The sequence below is a fragment of the Myotis lucifugus genome, unplaced genomic scaffold (assembly GCF_000147115.1).
Source record: "Myotis lucifugus unplaced genomic scaffold, Myoluc2.0 scaffold_90, whole genome shotgun sequence".
Classification (NCBI taxonomy): domain Eukaryota; kingdom Metazoa; phylum Chordata; class Mammalia; order Chiroptera; family Vespertilionidae; genus Myotis; species Myotis lucifugus.
Genome location: NW_005871138.1, coordinates 3,342,162 through 3,361,593, shown reverse-complemented (window position 1 = coordinate 3,361,593; position 19,432 = coordinate 3,342,162). Strand labels below are relative to the sequence as shown.

Below are 19,432 nucleotides of genomic sequence, written 5' to 3'. Positions count from 1 at the left end.
GTTGGGGGTGACTAGGCAAGTAGGGGGGCAGTTGGGGGTGACTAGGCCAGCATGGGGGCCAGTGAGGGGTGACCAGGCCAGCAGGGGGGGCAAGTTAGGGGCAACCAGGCCAGCAGGGGTGGCCGTAAGGGGCAACCATGCTGGCGGGAGGGGAGGGCAGTTAGGGGCAACCAAATTGGCAGGGGGGGGCAGTTGGGAGTGACCAGGCCGGCGGGGGAGGGCAGTTAGGGGCAATCAGGTTGGCAGGCAGAGGCAGTTAGGGGTGATAAGGCTGGCAGGGGGGCCAGTTAGGGGCGATCAGGCAGACAGGCAGGTGAGCAGTTAGGAGCCAGCGGTCCTGGATTATGAGAGGGATGTCCGACTGCCAGTTTAGGCCCAGGATCCGGCATAAACTGGCATTCGGACATCCCCTGAGGGGTCCCGGATTGGAGTGGGTGCAGGCTGGGCTGAAGGGACCCCGCCCCCATGCACAAATTTTGTGCACCGGGCCTCTAGTAAAATAAAATAAATTAACTCACGCACTTTCTACTATCCTGTGTTATGACTTGGAAAAAGTAATTTTCTCTACTACTCATAAATCAATCCAATTCTATTCAGGGCTTCCTTACATCTAAGGCAGAGTTAAGGGGAGCTCTGGGGAACTCTATGGCTATTAAACCCCTGCATTCCTCACCCATCCCAGAATCAGAGTGTGGAGAGAGAAGTCCAGCTCCTTGGGGTTGGGGGAATCCACCGTCCAAGTCCCAGCCTTTATTCTGATGCCTTCAGACTCAAAAGGCAGCCCCTGGGGTGGAAGCCTGTTAAGACCTGGTGGATGCCCAGCCAGCATGGCTCAGTGATTGAGGGTAGACCTATGAACCAGGAGGTCAGATTCGATTCTGGTCAAGGCACATGCCCAGGTTGAGGGCTGGATCCCCAATGTAGGGCATGCAGGAGGCAGCCAATCAATGATTCTCATTATTGATGTTTCTAACTCTCCCTCTCCTTTCCTCTTTGAAATCAATAAAAATATATTAAAAAAAAAAAAAAAAAGACCCGGTGGGTGAGTGCTAGAATTGGCCCGGGGCCTCCTGTCGTGGGGGTTCCGTGTCCGCTCCAATTCTGGGGGCTCAGTACAGGGCATATTAAAGTCTACAGTTTTCAAAGACTGAACTGCAGACGCTGCTGTATGAAACGCTCCCCTAAATTCCCCAACTTCAACCCCTGGTAACCTGCTCCCCTTTCTCTGCCCCGCACTTGAGACGGAGAACGATTCTTGACTGAACACCCCGAGTCCACACTCGCTAAGCGACCACTCCCCGGAGCGAGCCCCGCCCACCCACCCACCCAGTCCGACTGGGTCTCCAGGGTCTCCGGGCTGGAAGCGGCAGTTGGTTCCCATGGTAACTCCGCTGTTCGCTGCGTCGCGCTTTCAGGCCGGCGGCCGCGCGTTCCAATGACGTCACGGAGCCACTTTAAAGGCCCATTGGCAGAGTCGGGCCGGAGTTGTGAGGACCCGGGTCGTTTTGTTGTTCCGGGCACTGGCGACGCCGAGCAGCTGAGAACCCCGCGTGAGCAACGGGGCGGCCCGGAGCTGGGAGATGCGGGCGCAGCGGGGCCGCTGGTTCTCACGGTGAGAGTGCCCCGAGGGAGGCCGGGCGGCCTGGGCTCGGGCCGGCAGGGCCTCGGGTTCCCGGGACCCTAGCCCGCGGGCAAAAGAACGCGGTGGCCGGAGCTGCCGAGGGGGGTGGGCGTTTTTCTCATTCCGACGACCAGGATTCAAGTTCTGGTGCCGCCCTCCTCGCTGGGTGACGTGGGGCGGTCGGGTCAAGGCCCCGTTTCTTCTTCTATAAGGCGGAGGTGATGAGTGTCTGCCTCCCAAGGTGGTGGGGATGGGATAGAAATGCGGCCAAGCGCCCAGCACACATCACCTGCCCCCGGAGTAGGTCCTCGGTACACACTGTTCCCTGCCTCCAGCCGGCCCTGGAAGGGTGGGGTCGGGGCTTTTGAGGCAGGAATCTCTCCCTGAGTTTCTCTTCCCTGGCAGGGCCTTCCAACCACTGCCCGCCCCGATCAACCGCGAGGGGGGAGAAGTGAAAACACCTGGGAAGCAGGGCTGTCTGGGTTCAGCTTCATACTCACCCTCCACCTTCACCCCAGTGTCACAGACTTCGGTGACACCTGCTCCCTTGGTCCCCACAGAATCCGTGGAACATAATGATAAAGCACCGGCAGGTGCAGCGAAGGGGCCGCCGCTCACAGATGACCACCAGGTGAGGCTGGCTCTGGGTGGGACTTGCCTCCCAGGCACTGTCCCGGAAGGCAGCTTTGGGGCCCTAGTTGTGGAGGGCTGAGAAGAGATCGTCACGCAGTAGAAAGAGCACTGGGCTAGAAAAGAGGAGACTCAGATTCTGTGGCTCTGTGTGACCTTGAGCAAGTCACTTCCCCCTCTGAATTCCTATTCAAAATGAGGGGACTGGACCGGATAGATGAAACAATGCCTAAGCCCAACCGGGGTGGCTCAGTGGTTGAGCGTCAACCCATGAACCAGGAGATCACAGTTAAATTCCTGGTGGGGGGGGGGGGGGGGTTGCTGGCTCGATCTCCAGTAGGGGGCGTGCTAGAGGCAACCAATCAATTATTCTCTCTCATCATTTATGTTTCTATCCTCTCCCTCTCCCTCTCTCTGAAATCAATAAAAACATATTTTTTAAAAGCGTGGCTAATAGCCCTGACCAGTTTGGCTCAGTGGCTAGAGAGTGTCGGCCTGTGGACTGAAGGGTCCCAGGTTCGATTCCGGTCAAGGGCATGTACCTTGATTGTGGGCACATCCCCAGTAGGGGGTGTGCAGGAGGCGGCTGATGGATGTTTCTCTCTCATGGATGTTTCTAACTCTCTATCCCTCTACCTTCCTCTCTGTAAAAAATCAATAAAATCAATAAAATTTAAAAAAAGTAAAACTAAATAATTACTTAAAAAAATAGTGTGGCTAATAGTTCCATAGGGTACTGTGACCCTGTGGTAATAGGGTAATAATTAATAAAAATTGTTATCATTAAATAGATAATAAGAGGGAAGGGAGAGAGCACAAGATGGGCCTTTGAAATGCTGATTATATTTTTTGACCTGGATAGTGATTGCATGGATGTTCACTAACACTCTTTGTTAATGTGTATAGACTTTTCTATATAAGTATTATACAGTATTTCATAACTTTCTAAAACAATACTCATTTCATAGAGTTATGAGATGAGATGAAGGCATGCATCTATGTAGTTTACAGAGAACCTGGGCACATAGCTAGTTTTCAGTAAAAACTATCCATTGTCATTAAAGGATCCTATGTCAATAACTAGCTGGGCAGACTAAGAAAGGATGTGTTTGGGATATGTCCCCTGACTGTGCCTCCCTCCTGAATGCAGTTTCACAGATCCTGCTATCTCCATGGACCTGCTCCGAGCTGTGCTGCAGCCTAGCATCAACGAGGAGATCCAGACTGTGTTCAACAAGTACATGAAGGTGAGGGGACACAAAAGTAGAACATTAAACGGGAGAAAGACTCATGAGCAGTCCTTTCCTGCTTCACTATCTCCCTGGCTCTCTCTGGTACACACAGATATCTAGAGTTTTCCCATTCTGAACCCCCGAGAACTTTTTTCTCTCTTTAGGGGTAATTTGAACACCTCTTTGGCCAAGCTATTGTGAGGAGGAAATGACTTAAGTGTAATGTGCTCAGAACTGTGCTTGGAACGTAACAGGTGCTTATAATATCACCATGATTATTATTTAAATTCTTTTTCACCCTAGCCAGTTTGGCTCAGTGGATAGAGCATCAGCCTGCTGACCAAAGGGTCCCAGTTCTGGTCAAGGGCATGTACCTCAGTTGCTGGCTCCTTCCTGGCCCAGGCCCTGGTTGGGGCTCGTGCAGGATGTGTTTCTCTCTCATCAGTGTTTCTCTCTGTCTTTCCCTCTCTCTTCTACTCTCCCTAAAAATCAATGGAAAAATATCCTCAGGTGAGGATTAACAACAACAAAATTATTTTCTAGGACCATAAATAAAGTTCTACATGATTCTATCTGAATGCCTCTCAGATGCTTCAAACCCAGCATATTCAGAACTGAACTCTTTTTCTTTCTAGACCTCCTTCCTCTTACATTTACTCATTCATTCAAGAAGTATTTACTGAGCGTCTCCCATAATGGCAGACACTATTCTAGGCACTGGGGATGTAGCAGTAAACAATATGGACAATGTCCTTGCCCCCTTTTAGCAAATTTGTACCTTGTTAGGGGATGCCAGAGAGAAGGGGAAGAGAGCGACCAACGGGGAACAGAGGTGCTATTTCGTAGATTGTGATGGGGAAAGTCCTATGATAAAAGGTCATTTAAGCAGAGATTTGAAAAACGTGAGAAAAGAACAAGCCATGCAGAAACGTGGGTGAGAAGCCATCCCAGCTGAGGGAACAGGCCAGAGGCCCTGAGACAGGACTGTGCTTGGCACATTGAAAGCACCCAAGCGGCAAGTGTGACCGGAACAGACTGAGCCAGGGGAGAGTAGTAGGAGAGGTGATCAGAGACATAACAGGGGCCCAGCTCATGCAGAACCTTGAAGCCATTGTAAGGACTTTGTGTTTTATTATGAGTAAAATAAAGCTCTTGGAGAGTTTTGAGCAGAGCATGTGATCTGAACATTTTTTAAAGAGTTACTCTGACTGTTGTATAGAGAATATACTGCAGGAGGACCAGTTAGGAGACTTGAGATGATAGTGGCTTGAGTGTTAGCAGTGCAAATGTTGGGAAAGAGTCCAATTCTTTATGTATTTTAAAAGTAGTGCCCGGCTGGTGTGGCTCACTTGTTGAACATCCCCCTATGAACCAGGAGGTCTCAGTTCGATTCCCAATTAGGGCACATCCCCAGGTTGTGAGCTCAGTCCCCATCAGGAGGCAGCCGATAGATGATTCTCTCTCATCATTGATGTTTCTATCTCTGTCTCTCCCTCTCTCTTCCTCTCTGAAATCATTACAAATAATAAATAAATACATGTATGCATGCATCTATATGTATAAAAAGCCAGTGACCAGAACGACTGGTCGCTATGACGCCCACTGCAGCCAGCCAACTGGCCCAATTTGGGATGGGGCCGCCTGGCCAACCTCCTGCAGCCCCTCCCCCCAGCTGGCCCCATCCCCCATTGGCCCACCCTACCCCAGTTGGGGGTGGGGCTGACTGGCACACTGCCCGTGGCCCCTTACCCAAGCTGGCCCCACCCCCAATCGCCCGACCCTCACCCCAGCCAGGCCAGCCCCCATGGGGCCCTGATTGGGGATGGGGCCAGCAGCCAACCTCCTGCGGCCCCTCCCCCTGCCCAGCCAGCCCCCGATGGCCCCGATTCGGGCGGGCGGGGGCGGGCCTGCCGGCCAACCTCCCATGGTCCCTCCCCCCAGCTGGCCAGCCCCCCCACCATAGGCCTCGATCACCAGGCAGGCCAAGGGACCCCCCACCTCAGCACGAATTCGTGCACCGGGCCTCTAGTACATAAATAAAATCCCTCAGTGACTTTCCACTGTCTCTGGGTAAAATTCAAATTCCTTATGGCATATATGTCCCAAAGTGATCAGACCCCAGCCACACACCCCTTATTCCCTGTCATTACTATCACTACTTGTTGTATGTCCCAGAATGCACCATGTATTCTCATACCTCCACACTTTTACACATGCAGAAATAATGAAGCCAGTAAGGGAAGGCTAGGCCAGGATTTAATCTGTGATTGCCTGCCTCCAAAGCCCTTTTCTTGTTGCTTATCCAAATAATGGATACCATGATTCAGGAACCTTCTCCCCTGGACAAATGCTGGATAAATACAATTTGTGGCACTAGGCTTCCCTCTTTATAGTCAGTAAAGATACCTCCTTATCGCACTTGTGTTCGGACAAAGTACAAATAAATTGATTACATCACAGCTTTGATTTGACTTGACCTCATCTGATCACTTTGTTTGACAGTGTTCAGAAAAGATCCAGACTAGAAGGTCCTGGTTGAATCTGACTTTGTCCAATCTCAAAGGAACATCTGTAGGATGGGAGGAGTGGGGCCTGGCCAGGGTCTCAGGATACCAGCAGCTCCAACTGACTGGGGAAAGGGAAAGCAGAAGGTTCCACCACTGGGTATGAGGGAGAGCTTGAGCCTGAAAACTAGGTGATGTGAGGCCCCAAACAAGGACTGAGAACACATTCACAATGAGAGCCCAAGTCATGTCTCCAGGACAAAGTATTAATTCGATCCCTCAAGTAGTCACCTTTCATGTCAAAAATATATTTTGCTATATGTCCTTACTGTGATTTTTTTTCTTACTGTGATTTTTAATATTTGCATATTTATGGTATGGGCTGTGCCATAATTTATTTAAGTTATACCTGGACATTTAAGTTATTCTTTGATTTTGCACTATTTACACTTTAATGCTGTAATGACCATCCTTTGGGTCCCTCTGTGATTATGCTCCTCCTTAAATGAGGATAGAGTGGGGAAATGAACCTGGAATATGAATCTAAATCTGTCTGATCTCAAAGCCATACTCAGAATCACTTTTCCCTTCTGTATTAGATATGGTAAAAGCTTCTCTTCTATTTATTTCTTTGTGTTTAACCCATTTAACAAAAGTACAAGAGAACAAGTTCACTTTTATTTACTTTTCAATAAGTTTAAATCCTAGAGCATTACATGGATTCTGTGTCCCAAAAGGCTTAGCAGGAAGGTTGCTTCAGAATTGGGCAGGAGCCACGCCACTGTTTCCATGAGCAGAGTTCCTTTCCACAGATGACTCTGGCTTGCTTTGGTTTGCCACCAGGAGTCACTGTTCTTAGCTGTACACATAAGCACATCTCTTGTCTAGATAGTATTCAGTTTCACCTCGAGCATAAACACCTACAGTTTTAGGAAGAGCTGTGTGCGCCGCCTGGTTCCAGAAACCCTGCTCATAGCCAGCAAAAATGGCCTTGGACCATAGCCTTCCAGACATATTTGTCATTTTAGAAGTCCTGTTCCCAGCAGACTTCCTCAGGCTCCAAGATGGTGGAGATAGATAAAAGCTTCTCTTTTTATATATTTTTATTTTTGAGAAAGAGAGAAGGAAAGGGAGGGAGAAACATCAATGTGAAAGTGAAACATTGGTCGGCTGCCTCCTGCATTGCCCCCAACCTGGGATCTATCCTGCAGTCCAAGCAGGTGCTCTGACTGGGAGTCGAACAGCACCTTTTGGTGCACAGGATGACACCCAACCAGTTGAGCCACACCGGCCAGGGCTAAAAGCTTTTCTTTTATGTTCAGTTTGCTCTTTGTACTTCTCCCTAGTTCTTCCAGAAGGCAGCACTGAATGTGCGAGACAACGTTGGGGAAGAAGTGGATGCAGAGCAGCTGATTCAGGAGGCCTGTCGCAGCTGCCTGGAGCAGGTGAGACCAAATAGGACCAGAGATGTAGGCACAGGGCTTAGGCCTGGGATCGCCACTAAGAAGTGTGATCCCATCATCAGGCAGGGATGCTGGAGAAGCCACTTACTTCCAGGTAGGGCTTGGCGGTGTTGCTGACAGATAGGAAGGGAAATCGTTACTACATGCCAGGTACTATGATAAATGTTTTCATATCATTTGTTCATTTACATCTCAGAAGAAACTCTTTACGGAAGACATATTTTAATCCTTAATTTACAGATGAAGAAATTGTGGCTTAGAACAAGCAAGAGTTAGAATAGCTGAGGCCCATCTCACCTCTGCAAGTACTTGTGACTTGATCCTTGAAGTTGTCACAGCCCCTGGGGACTATGACCCTTTCTGCCTCCCTGCCTCTCGGGGTGTGGTCAGGAGGCATGACATCAGGTTTGTAAATGGCTGTGTTCCCAAGATAGTAGTGGACCTGTTTGCATGTGTCAGCTGCTGTTATTAATAGAAATTGTCAGCATCACCCAGACTCTGCTTGACTGAAACCATTAGCTGTCAGAGATGGAAATTTCTTCATAATCAAAGCCACAAAGGCTGGTTTAAGTTCATGTCTATAAGGGTAATTATCATAAGAAGAGTGGCTGGCAAAAAAAAAAGAAGAAGAAGAGGATTGGCTGGCTAGCTGCTCAGGCACAGCCTCGGAAAAAGAGCAAGATCAGGGCCTGGGCCTCAGCTCTGAAAGGGCAGAAGAACTCCGTGCTGTCAGTGAGAGCTTACTCGCTTCTTGGTGGCATTTGTCACAGTGAATCATGTCATGTTTCTTAGAATGCTCCTCTCTTGGCTCCAGCCTCATTGACCATACCCCCTCAGCTTCCTGGGCCAGCTCCTCTTCTCTACCTGACCTCTGCTATTGGTGCACTCCTGAGTTCAGTCCTCGGACCCCTTCTCTTCTGTGGCCCATTCTCATTCTGGGCTTTGAAGCCTAAAAATTTAACTGCTGATGATTCCCAAATGTATGTCTCAGCCCTGAGCTACTTCCTCCATTCTATTCTCACAGCATCCAGATCCATCCTTTTAAAGATGAATCAAATTGTCTCACTCTGCTCTTTAAAACATGTTAGTGACTTCACTTTGCAGGCAAAATAAAACCCTCATGCCTTGCTGTGACCCACAGAGCCCTATGTGGACTGGCTCCTGCTTCTGGACGTCACCTCCTCCCACCTGCCCTATTGACTGTACTCTAGCCATACTGAACTCCTGCTTCTCCAGCACACCAACACGGGGCCTTTGCACTTGCTGCTCTCACTGCCTCACGTGCTCTTCCCTTAACTCTACATAGCTGGCTCCATCTAAAGTAGCCCCATCTCACTTCCTTCCCCACCGCCAGTTACTCTCTATCACTTCACGTGTTTATTTCCACTCTTTATTTCAACTTGAAATTATTAATAGTTCGTTTGTTTTTTTTCTGCCTCCCTTCCCCCCAACTCTGCTAAAATCTTGAGTTTTATAAGAGTTGAGGCCTGATCTTGTTCACTGCTGTATTCCTAGCCCTAGAGTATGATTCTTAATATTAGTACATTAAGTATTTGTAGAATGATTAAGAGAGTGAGTAAGTGAATGAATGAATGAACAAACAAATGAAAACAAATGGCAAACAAACAAGCAGCGTTCCTGCTTTCATAGTTAAGTGGACAGGTATGAAATAACACGTGTGCGTTGAGACTTGTGCACTCTTCACTTTTGGAGGAGAAAATCATGGGGTTAGTTTTGGACCTAGCGCATTTGGGTCATCCATGCATAGACATGGGCAGGCTGATATATAAGTCTAGAGCACAAAGGGGAGGCTACAGCTGAAGATAAAAAAAATTGCAGTCATCAGTTTATAGATGTTAATTGAAGCTGTGAGCATAGATGAAAGCAGACAGAATATCTAATGAAAGAGGACAGAGTGAAAAGAACCAGATCTAGGAGGACGAGCCAGCAAAGAAGGCTAAGAGAGAGCGGCTAGAGAAATAGAAAAACCAGGGAAGTGTGGCCACAGGAGCCAGTAGAAAAGTGTTTCCGGAAGGAGGCAGTGCTCAGGGCTCTCAAGTGCTCCTCCTCCTCCACACGTCAGCTCAGGCTGCCTTCTCAACAAGGCCTTCCCTGATCACCTGCTTCACGGAGCCCTCCCTTCTGGCGATTCTCTTGTCACATCTGTCTGTGGTTTTTTTTCTTGAGAGCACTTATCATGATCTGAGTCAGCTTGTTTATATGTTTATGTATTGGCTTATTATTCCCATCACCCACAGAATATAAGCTGCACAAAAGTAAGGGCCTTACTGTGCTATTTCCTGCTGCTTCCTCAGCCAGTTACCTCCTAGGCACCTAATATTATTAATGAAAATGGCAGCTTCCTGAGGAGTATATAGTATATCAATGCATTTAGTTAAAACACACACATAGTATATATTTACATCGAAAAAAGTGAGGAAGAGCCCTAACCGGTTTGGCTCAGTGGATATTGTGTCAACCTGCGGACTGAGGGGTCCCAGGTTCGATTCCGGTCAAGGGCATGTACCTTGGTTGCAGGCACATCCCCAGTAGGGGATGTGCAGGAGGCAGCTGATTGATGTTTCTCTCCCATTGATGTTTCTAACTCTCTATCTCTCTCCCTTCCTCTCTGTAAAAAAAATCAATAAAATATAATAAGAAAAAGAAAAAAGTGAGGAAGAATTTACATTGAAATGTTAACAGTATTCTGTGGTTACTGAGATGTCAGGTTCGATGATTTTTTTTTTTTTACATTTTCTAGTTTTTCAACAATGATCATTAATACTGAAGTTGGGGGAGGGGGGGCAGGCGGTTAATGAATATGTGCTTATGTGCATATCCAGGAGTGCCTTTGTACTGACCATGAAACAGCTGTCACCCAGTTTGGAGTATGTCTGTAAAAATGAAGGCAGAGAGGCTTCCCACCAAAACAGTGACTGTTAACACAATCTTTTCCTTTTAGGCAAAATTACTGTTCTCAGATGGAGAAAAAGTTATACCCAGATTGACCCATGAGCTTCCAGGGATAAAGGTCAGAGTCACTGTCCTGGGGCTTAAAAGGGGACAATGACCAGACTGGGAGGCAGGGGCATTCCATGTGCCACCCATTTGTAGGACCAGGTCCAAATAGCATCCTGCTGGGAGGGTTTCTGAGGCCTGGCTCAGGGAGGGGGTGGAGGGAGTGGTCCAGTGGCCCTGTCTTCTGCAATCCTAAGGAACCTGCAGCCCCCAGATACTGGCCTTCCACTGGTTCCCTTTCCTTTTTCTGCAGCGTGGTCGGCAGGCAGAAGAGGAAGGTGCCCATCGAGGAAGTCCCATTCCCAAAAAGGTAAACCATCCCCACGTTTTCTGTCTGGGCAAGGCCTCGCAGCCCCAGGAAGGGTGGTAGGCTTCCTCAGTGCAGTCTGGGGCCTTTCTAGCATGAGAGGCAGGAACCCTGGAAACACTCACTCTTCCTGTTCACTCTCAAGCACCATTTCGTCTCTTTGGAAAAACCATCTCCACCAGTGACCCTGGACCTGCCAATAGGGTGGGGTGGGGCTTCCACGGGGTCAGGCTCTGACAGTTGTTCTTTGTGGCAGAGGAAGGGACGGCCTCCTGGACACATCCAGTCAAATGACCGGGCAGCCCCTGGCATGGTGTGAGTAGGGACCAATAGAGCTGAAGGGAGGAACGGGAGGGAGTGGGCCTGGAGGAAAAGCGGCCAGAGTTCTGTCCCTGTAGAAGTGAGATCTGTTTACGTCACCATGGAGGAGGGTCACCCGGGTTTGGGGGGTAGGAAAAGAAAGCAGCAAGGAGGAGAGTGTTTTATCCTACTTTTGCCCCAGAACAGTTCAGCCAGCTTCATTAAACACCAGACTTTCTTTGTTGGCGGTATATATTGAATGTTTATAATGTGCCATAACTGGTCTAAACTCCTTACATATGTACTTTTTAATCCTTACAGCCACCCTCTAATGAAGGTATAATTAATTTTTCAGATAAGGAAATAAACTCAGAATTATCTGCCCAACATCATATAGCTTCTAAGGGGCAAAACTACTCCATTCCCTCTAGGATGGCATTTTCAAAGATTTTTAAAGCAACAGAATCATATATATATATATTTATTTATCCCCCCCCCCCCCCAAAGGGAGAGGGAGAGAGAGAGAAACATCAATGATGAGAAAGAATCATTGATCGTTTGCCTCCTGCATGCCCCCTAGTGGGGATTGAGCCCGAAACTCGGGCATGTGCCCTTGACCGGAATCGAACCCAGGACCCTTTCGTCCACAGGCTGATGCTCTATCCACTGAGCCAAACCAGCTGAGGCCAGAATCTTTTTTCAAACAAAACTTTACATGGCCTTATTGGTCTGGTTAAAAGCGAAGGGGATAGCTGGTGCCCTGGCTTAGGAGATGGAGTAGTAGTAATCATCAGACCTAGATTTGTGTCCCACCTGAGCAAGTTCATTCCTCACTAACACAACAGCATTGCTGTTGGAATCTCCTTTTGGCAGATGAGAACTGCAATTCAAAGAGGTTCTTGGACTTGATATCAGATCTAGTCCTAGGATGGCTTCTAGTCCAGTGCTTTTCTCCCCTTGTGCCTCCTCTAATGGGTTACCTGGAAGAAGTACACTCAGGGCTAAAGTGAGAGTGTGGGGGGAACTCCCACCACCAGCATCAGGCTTTCTGCCAATCCTGGACCTGAACTTAGAGAAGTCACCTTTCTTCTGTCCCCCAATCAGGTGGAAACCAAAATCCTGTGAACCAATTCGCCGAGAAGGCCCCAAGGTATGACTGTGTGAGCATGGCAGCGACCTCCATCCTAGGGGGAGACTCAGTCAAGGCTCTGGGCCCAGCAGGAGGGAAAGAGGCTGGGGTGGTGAAGGGTGTGTGCATGCCATTCCAGAGCCATCTTGCCCCTTACCCTACCCACAACGCTGGCCTCCCAGAAGGAGCCCAAGCAGGGGTTGGAGTTAGAGGTAACGAAGGGAAGGCTGAGTCTGCTGAAGCCTTCTCCTTGTCAAAGCTCGTGATGTTTCCAGTACTTAGTATGTGACAGGCACGGCCCTCAATCTTCACATGGCTTCTCTCATTTAATCTTTATAACAACCTCATGCAATAAATTCTGTTACCCTTCTAGAGTTGAGGAGCTTCCTTTCCTGCCAACTCCCTGTGGGCAGAAATTATATTTTATTTAGTTATCTTATGTGCTTAATACACTTGAGTGTATACTAAGGCTTAGGGACTTGCTCACAGTCACATACTAGTAAGTGGTAGAGCCAAGTCTCAAACATAAGATCCGTCGACACCAGAGTTTGTGTTGTTAACCATTAGCCTCTGTTGCCTTCGGAACATTGTTTACAAGCCCTTTTAGCAGTAGAATCCTCTCTAAGTAAAATCACATGTGGAAGCCAGGAAGGTAGGTGAAAGCTCCACTGTCCTGGTTGAGGCTGCCAGTATGAATGGCCCATCTCTTGTCATGCTGGCCCTTTGCCTTCACACAGCGACCACACCTTTCTTCTAAAACTCTGCTCCCTTAAAGCAGGTGGTCCTGCATTCTCCTGGGTCTTTCCGGTCTTTCTGTTCCTCCCAAACATCTTTCTCTCTTTCGGGAGTTCTTGCTCAGCAATGACCCGTACAAAGGGCATTCCCCAAAATTCCCTCCTTGGCCCACTTCTCCATCTAGTTCCTCTCTGGATGATCTAAATAATTCACTCCTGTGGCTTCAAGGACCAGTGTACTAAACCTGCCATACTTCTTGGTTTGTCCCACACTCCATTTCTAGTTTAAAACTTGTATATCCTACTACCTACTAGATCTCCCTGCCTGGAATTTCCATGGCATTTCAAACTCAGATATCCAAAATGGATATTAGAGTCTTTCCTCAGCTGTCTTTTATGGTCTCTACTTTAGTCATCTTTGCCTCTTCCTCTCCTTCCACCCTGGATGCTTCCACCTCCTAAATATATCACAGTTGCTATTCCCTCCTCTTCATCCTTACTGCTATCCTGGCTCAGGCCCGCCTCTTCCTTCAAAACTGAGCTGTCCCCCCACCTGTAGTCTGCCACTTCACATCCAGAAGCCACACTGCAGAAGAGTGAGCTGTCTTTAAAGCAGATCTGCTCCTCCGTGCAGAGGCCCTCAGTGACTCCCCATAGCCTCCAGAATGAGCAAATGTACTAGGGCCTTCAGCCCTCTCTGCTTCTCTCTCCAGCCTCATTAATTGCCACGCCCTAATTTGTGCTCTCTCTTTTAGCAACACAGAACGGTTTATAGTCTCTCCAGGTTCCCACACCAGCTCTCACCTGCCTTTCTTCCTCCCCCCTACCCTAACTTGTGCTCATCCTTCCAGAATCAACTTGCCAATTACCTCTTTAAGGAAGCCTTCTTGTTATCCTTCTCTTTGGCACCCCTCCCACCTACACTCTCCTGTATATCATTGCCCATCTCATGATGGTATAATTATCTATACCAAGCATGTCAAACTCACGGCCCGTGGGCCGCATGCCTCATTTATTTGGCCTGTGTTAGCCTTTGAGATTCTATACACATAAGTCTGTAGACCCTGAAAAACAGAAACTATCTTACTTATCTCTTTATCCCCAGTATCTAGCACAGGGCCTAGCATAGTGTAAATATTCAGTTTCTTGAATCAACTGTTTTGAATAATGGAATAAGGGTGGTGTTGGTAGACGGGAGGGAGAGGAATGTTTCTTTCCTGCCCATCAGATAAACCTCACCCTCACCAGCCTGTCTATTTTTTGCGTAGTGGGACCCAGCTCGGCTGAATGAATCTACCACCTTTGTGTTAGGATCTCGAGCCAACAAGTAAGTCTTAGAGCTTTGGCACTGAGGAAGGAGTCCACCCCTAGGACTACAACTGCTAGAATCCTTACACTTGTCTGTTATATTTCAGAGCCCTGGGGATGGGGGGCACCAGAGGGAGAATCTACATCAAGCACCCACACCTCTTTAAGGTAGGTGAGAGCTGGGGGTCAGGCAGGCCATTGCAGGGGAATATGTGACATTGGGAACTGTACACGGCACAGAGAAGCTTGGGGCAAACACCGATCTGGGAGTCAAGGCATCTGGGTTCTAGTTGCCCTCGACCTTTACCTTTTATAATTTATACAACAACTCTGTGCCTCAATAATAGCTACTTGTCTTGTGTGTTTATTGTGTACCAAACCTGGTTTTAGGTGCCACACTTACATTATGGAACTTCCTTTAAGATGGAATGGCTGAGAAAGGCTAAGTGACTTGCTCAGAATCACTCAGTAGTAACTAGTGAGTCAGGTCTGTCCTCAGCAAAACCTGAGCTCTTGTGCATGTTATTAAACTAGGTCTCCCTCATTTTTATTTATTTATTTATTTATCGTTAATCCTCATCTGAGGATATTTTACCATTGATTTTTTTTTTCTTTTAAGAAAGTGGAAGGGAGGGCAGGAGGGGGAGAGAGAGAAACATCGATGTGAAAGAGAGACATATATTAGTTGCCTCCCTCACAAGCCCTGACCGGGGCAGAGATCGAACCTGCTACCCTTGACCGGGAATCAAACCCATGACCCTTAGGTGCACAAGCCAGGGCTCCTTCATTTCATCATAATGGCTGTATAGAATTCCTAGAATAAATATTCCATCATTTATTTCACTACTCCCCTGTTGTTAGATATTTAAGTTTTTTCCAACAGTTGCTATCATAAACAATGCTGCACAAAACAAACTTGTGTACATGTATGGGTGATTCTGAAGGGTAAATCCCTGGAAATGGGATTTTTCTGGGTCAGAAAATGCACACTTTTAAGTTTTTGACGGATGTTTATATTATACTAGAGGCCCGGTGCACAACATTTGTGCACTGGAGGGATGGGGGTCCCTCAGCCTGGTCTGCACCCTCTCACAGTCCGGGACTCCTCGAGGGATGTCCCCTCAGGGAGCGGGCCTAAGCCAGCAGTTGGACATCCCCTGAGGGGGGTCCTTAGTGCTGCTGCAGAGGCGAGAGAAGCTCCCACTACTGCACTCGCCAGCCATGAGCCTGGCTTCTGGCTGAGTGACCACCAGGGGGCAGCTTCTGTATTGAGTGTCTGCCCTCTAGTGGTCAGTGCACATCATAGAGACCAGTCTTCTAATGTTTGGTTGATTTGCATATTAGCCTTATATTATATAGGATGGGAGGTGAAATAATTATTCAAACTCAAAGTTAGTAACCATACAGATTTCCCAGTTGGTCTCTATTTCAAATGTTCTGCCTGTTTTATAAAACCTGTCTATATTGAGCACTTATTATGTGTCAGATACTAACTATGTTTAGCACTTTTTTTGCACCACTTTATTCTTTTTTTTTTAAGAGGATATTTATTAAAGTTGGGGACAGTGAAACAAGAAAGGTCTGGGGAAATGAGCCTAGGATGGGCTTCTTTGGCTCACTAAGAAGTCAGAGAAAAGGGGGCTTTGGGGACAGGTGTAGGGGGTTTGCCCAGGATGAATTGCCACTGACCATTATTGCCCTAATTGCAAGCCTCGTGGGGTCCCTTAAAGTTTAGGAGATGAATCTCTGTGGGGAAAGAAAGGGGGAAGGCTTGGGCATGCAAGCAGGCCCATTTTATTTATTCTTAACAACAACCCTATAAGTATTAATAATGTCTTTTTCACAGATGAAGAAATTACTGCCCAGGTTTATACTGTCTAATAAGTGGCAGAAACCAGACTTTAAACCTTTTTTGTCTAATTCCAAAACCAGGTTCTTAAATGTGATGCTATCCTTCCTTCCCCTGAGCATGAAGTGTCCTGGTTTTTGTTTTAGGAGATATGGTCACCATAATAGTCATATGTTATAAGCTTCCTCAAATCATTATTTCAGAGAGGAGTAGAGCTCTATAATAAGAGTCAGCCCCGCTGCCTGAGATGCTGTGTATTGAGAAACAAAGGGGTTGGAGAATTCGATGGTAACTAAATCTCTGGAAATTGGGTCCCGCTCCTGGTTTCCTGGGCTCAACTGCACTTTTTCTGAAGAGGTTGGTGAGCCCTCTGCATCCACCCAGCTAGGACAAGGTCGTGTTCATAAGAACTGCTCAAGGGCCCGGAGTATGATCTGGGAGCAAATAAGGAAAGCCCCTCACACCAGACTAATGTCTCCTGTGACTTCATCCCTCAGTACGCAGCTGATCCCCAGGACAAGCACTGGCTGGCCGAGCAACATCACATGCGGGCAACAGGAGGGAAGATGGTGAGCACTGTTCCCTCGTGCCACTGCCAAAGACCCACACAGCCCAGGGTTCTGGCTGTTGGTGGCAGCTTACCTCCAAATCTGAGAGATTCTCAAAGCCTGATGAATGTAGAAAGGCAGGCATGTAAGGGCAGAGAGGGCCTGGTCCTTCATGCTGAAGAGCAGGCTGGAATCCCTGGATTTCCTTTGCTGTCCCTAGGTCTCCCACACAGCACCCCCTCAGCCCCTCCTCACCTCATTCCTCATTCATAGCTTTTATTAGCTAAGCAGAAGAATGGCAGGTACAAGACACACTGCTACTTCTCCCTTGTGCCTGTTGAGAGATTTCACTCATCAATCACAACATTCTGCACCTGGCACCATTAAAGACTCTTTTCTCAACACAGTGCTTAGTCCCTCTGCAGGGATTGCTCCTATTAGAATCTAATGGCCTTGCAAACCAGTATGCCATCTCCTTTCTGGTATTGAAAGCTGTCTTTTATTTTACTGCTATATTTATACCTACACCCTGTCTCAAAAAATAGGTGAGGGGGAGACAGGATCTAAAATTAGGCCATGAGCAAGAATAGTTTTTTGTTTTGTTTTGTTTTTATTGCTGACTTGGGAGACCAGTGCACTTCTGGATTTCCAGCTCTAGGCCCCTCTCAAGAACACCTGGTCTGTTACAAAGTTTGCAGTGTCCTTAAGGTGACAGTCAAATGACCCAAGGGACACACAAGTAATTATTCCTGACCCTAAGACTAGAAGACATGTCTCCCACAGAAGACTTTTTTATGTGATGAACAACATCCTCTGAATGGGAAGTTCACAAGAGGGCTCTCACCCACTGCAGCCCATGGCATTGTGCCAGCAGCTTTACAGGCCCCAAGGCAATACAGCCCAGTTACTAGACAGTTTTCCCTTCTGCCACAAAGTTCAAAACCAAGTAATCTTGGTTCCCAGAGTTAACATAGCTTCCTCCAGTTTCCTTTTTGCCTGTATATTTCACTAGCTCTCTTGCCATTTTGTTATTAAGTACCTTGGGATCCTTTTTTATTTTATTTTTAAATATATTTTTACTTATTTAAGAGAGGGAAAGGGAGAAGGAGAGAGAGAGATAGAAATATCAATGATGAGCCCTAGCTGGTTTGGCTCAGTGAATAGAGCATTGGCCTGTGGGCTAAAAGGTCTCAGGTTCAATTCCAGTCAAGGGCATATGCCTAGGTTTCAGGCTCGATCCCCAGTGGGGGGCGTGCAGAAGGCAGCCGATCGATGATTCTCTCTCATCATTGATGTTTCTCTCTCTCCCTCTCCCTTCTTCTCTGAAGTCAATAAAAATATATTTTAAAAAAATAAAAGAAACATCGATGATGAGAGAGAATCATTGATTGGCTGCCTCCTGCATACCCCCTATTGGGGATGGAACCCACAACTGGGCATGTGCCCTGACTGGGAATCGAACCATGACCTTATGGTTCATAGGTCCCACCCTCAACCACTGAGCCACACCCAGCCAGGATCAAGGTCCTTTTTTAAAAGAGGAGAAAGTTATAGTTACCAGTCTCCACTCCCCAACCCATAGTTCCTATTTGAGTGAAAGATTGCCTCAAGGAACTGTTCCCCAGACAGTCCCTATTTACTCTCCCCTACTAAGTTATAACTATGCCCCCCTCCCTTACAGCCCTTACATTAAGCAAATGTTTAATAACGTGTGGTTGAGTTACACAGAAATGAATCAAAGATGACAATCACTCTCCTTTGCTCCTGGTCCAGGCCTACCTCCTCATTGAAGAGGACATCCGGGACCTCGCTGCCAGCGATGATTACAGGTAAATCCAGATCTGTCCCCTACTCTCTCCCCTGCCTTACAGTACCCCCAGGATGAGCTGGGGCCTACATCCTGTCTTCAACTTTTTTCCTCAATGTCTTTGTCAGAGGATGCCTGGACCTGAAGTTAGAGGAGCTGAAATCCTTTGTCCTACCCTCCTGGATAGTTGAGAAGATGCGAAAGTACATGGAGACTCAACGGACAGAGAATGAGCATCGTGCAGTTGAAGCACCTGCACAGACCTGAAGCCAGGTGGCCTGGCCACACTAGGCAGCCTTCCTCCTGACCCTCTTTCCCTGTGGCTGAGGCCACCACTGAGACTGCTCCCAGATGGATGATAATCGGCATTAAGCTGTGCCTCACAGGGGTGATTCACTACAGAGCACCCCCAGACTGGCATGTACTTCTATATTTGTAAAGTCATTAGGATAAGAAGCAATTAAACAGTTTGTAATAAACACAGATGATGAGCCTGCTGTGTTCTGCCTTGCGGGGGCTGACAAAACATCAGGGACCCTAGAAGTGGGTAGCGGAAAGGGCCAGGTACCCTCCCCCACCCCAGGTTAGACCCAGGAAGGTCCTGCTGCCCTTCGTGCTTCATGAGATGACCCGGGAATACCTTGCACACCTCCCTGGCCCTGTTTCTTATTTCTTCACCCAACTAAGGCATGGAAGTAGCAGAATGTAAGGGGTGGCACCATGGTGGGTTCATGACAGACCAGAAGAAAATGCAGCGTGGCTTTCATTACCCCCATTTTATAGGTTCTAATAGGGAGTCCACTGCTAGATTGCCATCAGCCTCAAGTTGTTCCCCTCGCCATGGGCCCAGGACATAATGGGAGAGAGGCAGGGGTTCCGGATTCCAGGAAGGGTACCAGGCAAGATTAGAGGCCCCCTCTTTCCCCGTAGGGTTCCGGGCTGGGAGTGCTGGGAGTTGTGGCCCGTAACCCGGCGATTGACC

General features: G+C 47.9%; 1 protein-coding gene across 2 annotated transcripts; it reads left to right on the top strand.

The window, feature by feature from the left end:
• The first annotated feature begins 1,523 nt into the window (after positions 1 to 1,523).
• DNTTIP1 (deoxynucleotidyltransferase terminal interacting protein 1) lies at positions 1,524 to 18,936 on the top strand. 2 transcript variants are annotated; one of them, XM_006091393.3, is made up of 13 exons: positions 1,524 to 1,612; positions 2,182 to 2,252; positions 3,402 to 3,498; positions 7,334 to 7,432; positions 10,413 to 10,481; positions 10,722 to 10,778; positions 11,032 to 11,090; positions 12,180 to 12,225; positions 14,207 to 14,265; positions 14,354 to 14,414; positions 16,593 to 16,664; positions 18,417 to 18,472; positions 18,579 to 18,936. In XM_006091393.3, exons 2-13 carry the CDS (start codon positions 2,197 to 2,199, stop codon positions 18,715 to 18,717), a joined length of 870 nt encoding a protein of 289 aa, XP_006091455.1. In that variant the 5' UTR covers positions 1,524 to 1,612; positions 2,182 to 2,196; the 3' UTR covers positions 18,718 to 18,936. The 2 variants fall into 2 exon arrangements, with proteins under 2 accessions (XP_006091455.1, XP_023611980.1); XM_023756212.1 differs by having other exon boundaries at positions 1,559 to 1,612; positions 2,140 to 2,252.
• Positions 18,937 to 19,432: the final 496 nt, after the last annotated feature.

Coding starts and splice junctions, on each gene's coding strand:
- DNTTIP1 (XM_006091393.3), top strand. CDS start 2,197: ATGATAAAGCACCGGCAGGTGCAGCGAAGGGGCCGCCGCTCACAGATG. Junction 11,091..12,179: donor CGGGCAGCCCCTGGCATGGT/GTGAGTAGGGAC, acceptor TCCCCCAATCAG/GTGGAAACCAAAATCCTGTG. Junction 14,415..16,592: donor AGCACCCACACCTCTTTAAG/GTAGGTGAGAGC, acceptor TTCATCCCTCAG/TACGCAGCTGATCCCCAGGA.